This window comes from Stegastes partitus, unplaced genomic scaffold (assembly GCF_000690725.1).
Source record: "Stegastes partitus isolate 25-593 unplaced genomic scaffold, Stegastes_partitus-1.0.2 Scaffold2687, whole genome shotgun sequence".
NCBI lineage: Eukaryota > Metazoa > Chordata > Actinopteri > Pomacentridae > Stegastes > Stegastes partitus.
In genome coordinates this window covers 1-2,862 of record NW_007580418.1, presented here as the reverse complement: position 1 = coordinate 2,862, position 2,862 = coordinate 1, and the positions used below count along the sequence as shown (strand labels likewise).

Here is a 2,862-nt window from a genome sequence, read left to right as displayed (position 1 = left end):
CAGCCCATATTTAACACAGAATGCCACTCACACACACACGCACACACACACACACACACACACACACACACACACACACACACACACACACACACAGGGACACCAAGTCAGGTCTCTACAGGGAGCCACAGAGGACCAAGGAAATGCTATCTTGAATTAAAATGGGGAAACACAGGAGAAAAAACTAAAATGATAAAATCATAAGATATACAAAACTCACAAAATGCAAAAAGTTGAATAAAATAAAAAAAAAAACTGTTTAAAACCAAACTATAAAAGAAAATAAATGAAAAGTATTAAAACATAAAATAGTAACTCTGAGACTAAAGTGGACTTAAATACATAAGATTAAAGGAGTAGACTAAAAGAAAGGCTAAAAGAACAAAACCAAAATCAGCTAAAAGCCAGATTAAAAAACTTTGCTGGAACATTGTTGCCCAGCAGTGCTGTTTAGGAAAGTGATTTGCAGTATAAATCTATAGATTCCTGGTAGCTATTAAAAAAATGGAGCCCCTACCCTTCTGCAGAGCCCTGAGGGCAGCATAGCGCTTGTTTCTGACTCTGGTCCTGTTGGTGTGTCCTGTGGCTCGTCTCTGTATCACCTTGCTGTAGTGCTGGGTTCGTGGGTCTGAGCTGACGTGAGCAAACGCTGACAGGTGTTGGGGCTTTAAGCAGGCCTGAGAACGGGGAGAGTAAATAGCACAACAAATATGCCAATATTCTTTGTTTCTTTGCCAAATGATGGTGTAATGCTGGTCCATCTATATGGAGACAGTTTTCAAATACGCATTCACTAACTAACTAAACCATTCCTATGCTTCCTATGGACTAAATATGACAACACTGAGTGGTAAATTTGCCACTGAGACTGTCTCCACCTGTACACTGGGCTACAACATAAGGAGGTTATTGATATTCCTGAAAATGCAGAACATTTTAATGGGCAAGAGTTAAACCTAGTTCATGAGTAAATTTGGACTAAACCATGTTAGTGTTTTTCTTTAAATTGCCTGCATCTCAGACAGAAGCTGAAAGGCAGCACATAGCAGAAAGATAAGAAAAAAATAACAAACACCTTTGTGTATCAAAGTTCCACACTTATAAGTGTTTTTTCTATGAAATAGTCCCTTCCTACCTTAAAATGCTTTAAATGATGTATCTTCCAACATATAGACAAGCAAGATATAGACATGTTAACAAGGTGAAAAAAACACTTCACCATAGTTGGTTTTTTAATATAAATGACATCACTGACCTATTGATTGTAGTACACAAGTAACCAAAGACCTTCTCAGACCTTTCATTTATCAATGAATGCTCTCTGAGTGTATGTTTTGATGCATCCACTGGCCACTTAAGACCCCAGAACATGTTGACACAAATGTTTGGGTAAATAAACACATATATTAAGCGGTATACACATACATGGTACCTCTCCAGGAACACCAGGGGTCTGCTCCTGTACTGATACAGCAGCTCCTCTTTGCGCTCATTCACAGTGAGTTCAGCCTCTCCCATCTGCTGGCTCTTCACCAGACTCCCACTCATGGCTACAGCCTCTATCATGGCATTGACACAGATAGACTCGGCCCGACTCACACACTGTATAAAAATCAGAAATACAATCAGTATAATGATAACACTGACAGACAACATCTGACTGCAATGCGCAGATACGTGTATTGCACCCACATGGAACTGAGAAAATGCTACTGATCTCACCTGGAAGTCCTGCAGCGGCTGCTGGGTCTCTCTGGGTCTGTCAAACTCCCATTTCTGCGACTGTACCTCTGGTGCTTCTGGCAACTTGCTCTTGTCTTTACTCTCACGGGGACTCGGTGGTGATTTAACGGGAGGGTCGATCTCACCCCACATATTTAACCCCTTAAGTGGGTTTTACACAAAGAAATAGTGTGAAACAATGCACTCATCATGAAAGAATATCGTGATGTTATACATCAAATTAAACAGCAGAACCTGGGCTACAAGAATATATAAGCCATTTCTACATGCCTCAAACACAACTCAAACACCAACTAAATGAATTATCAAATATGGACATCGATATAGCGCCACCACGTCAACCCACTCGTCACATTCCTGGCTCTGTCGCTACTGTACGTTATGAAAGACGCAGAACCTACCTCTCAAAATGAAGCAGAGAGTCCCCAGATTCTAAATATATCCATCAAAGCTCTCTAAAACCAAAGCATCAAGAAACAACCAAAAGAACAGCAAAAACCGAAACCGCTTCATTAAACTGTAGTTATATAATGTCTCTTACCTTAGCTGTTTTGCCGTGAAAAGTTTATTTTATCGGTAAATCCACACCGGAACCAGTAAGTAGAACTTCCTGTGGTTACGCTGAAATCATTCCGGGCGTGTTTTAGAAGCTTTGTTGGGATAGGGAAGACAGCAAGTACACACTAGGGGGGGAGATCAAGATGGCAGAGTTAGCAGTCAAAAAAGTTGCGGGACCGTCAAGAAAAGCGATTTTAACGTCCAGAACACTGAATTTTAAAGAGACAGTCACCCGGATGAGAATTGAAGATTGGCCGGGTCCGAAATATCGATCTTTCAAGAACTTTGTGAATGTAAAGACAATTTATTTGAGTCTTTAAAAAATGGCTAATTCTAAGCTAGCGTAGTCAGCGGCGTCTTGCTCATAGTTTATCCGATTTAGGGACTCAGACTTCGGCTCGCTCCTCTCGGCTGCATCGCCACCCAACCAGCGACAGTTCACTTAGGGACCGTCAACGAATTTCTGAACCAAGAACCCTTGAGAAATAAAAATTAATAAATTTTCTATTTTGTGACCTCGTGACTAAAAACCAGTGTGGATATATTCAACTGCACTGGACA

At 40.7% G+C, this 2,862-nt stretch overlaps 1 protein-coding gene across 4 annotated transcripts in view; it reads right to left on the bottom strand.

The window, feature by feature from the left end:
• ccdc97 (coiled-coil domain containing 97) overlaps nucleotides 1–2,794 on the bottom strand; it is a 5,004-nt gene extending 2,210 nt beyond the window's left edge. For 2 of the 4 annotated variants that reach the window (XM_008305901.1, XM_008305898.1), the window contains exons 1-3: nucleotides 1,723–1,968; nucleotides 1,426–1,602; nucleotides 518–677 (exon numbers count right to left, since the gene is read on the bottom strand). In XM_008305901.1, coding sequence (XP_008304123.1) covers nucleotides 518–677; nucleotides 1,426–1,602; nucleotides 1,723–1,875 — 490 coding nt within the window. In that variant the 5' untranslated portion in view covers nucleotides 1,876–1,968. Of the gene's footprint in view, nucleotides 1–517; nucleotides 678–1,425; nucleotides 1,603–1,722; nucleotides 1,969–2,144; nucleotides 2,176–2,284 lie in introns of those variants that run through there. The other 2 variants (XM_008305899.1, XM_008305900.1) reach the window with 2 other exon arrangements.
• Between the last annotated feature and the right edge of the window lie 68 nt (nucleotides 2,795–2,862).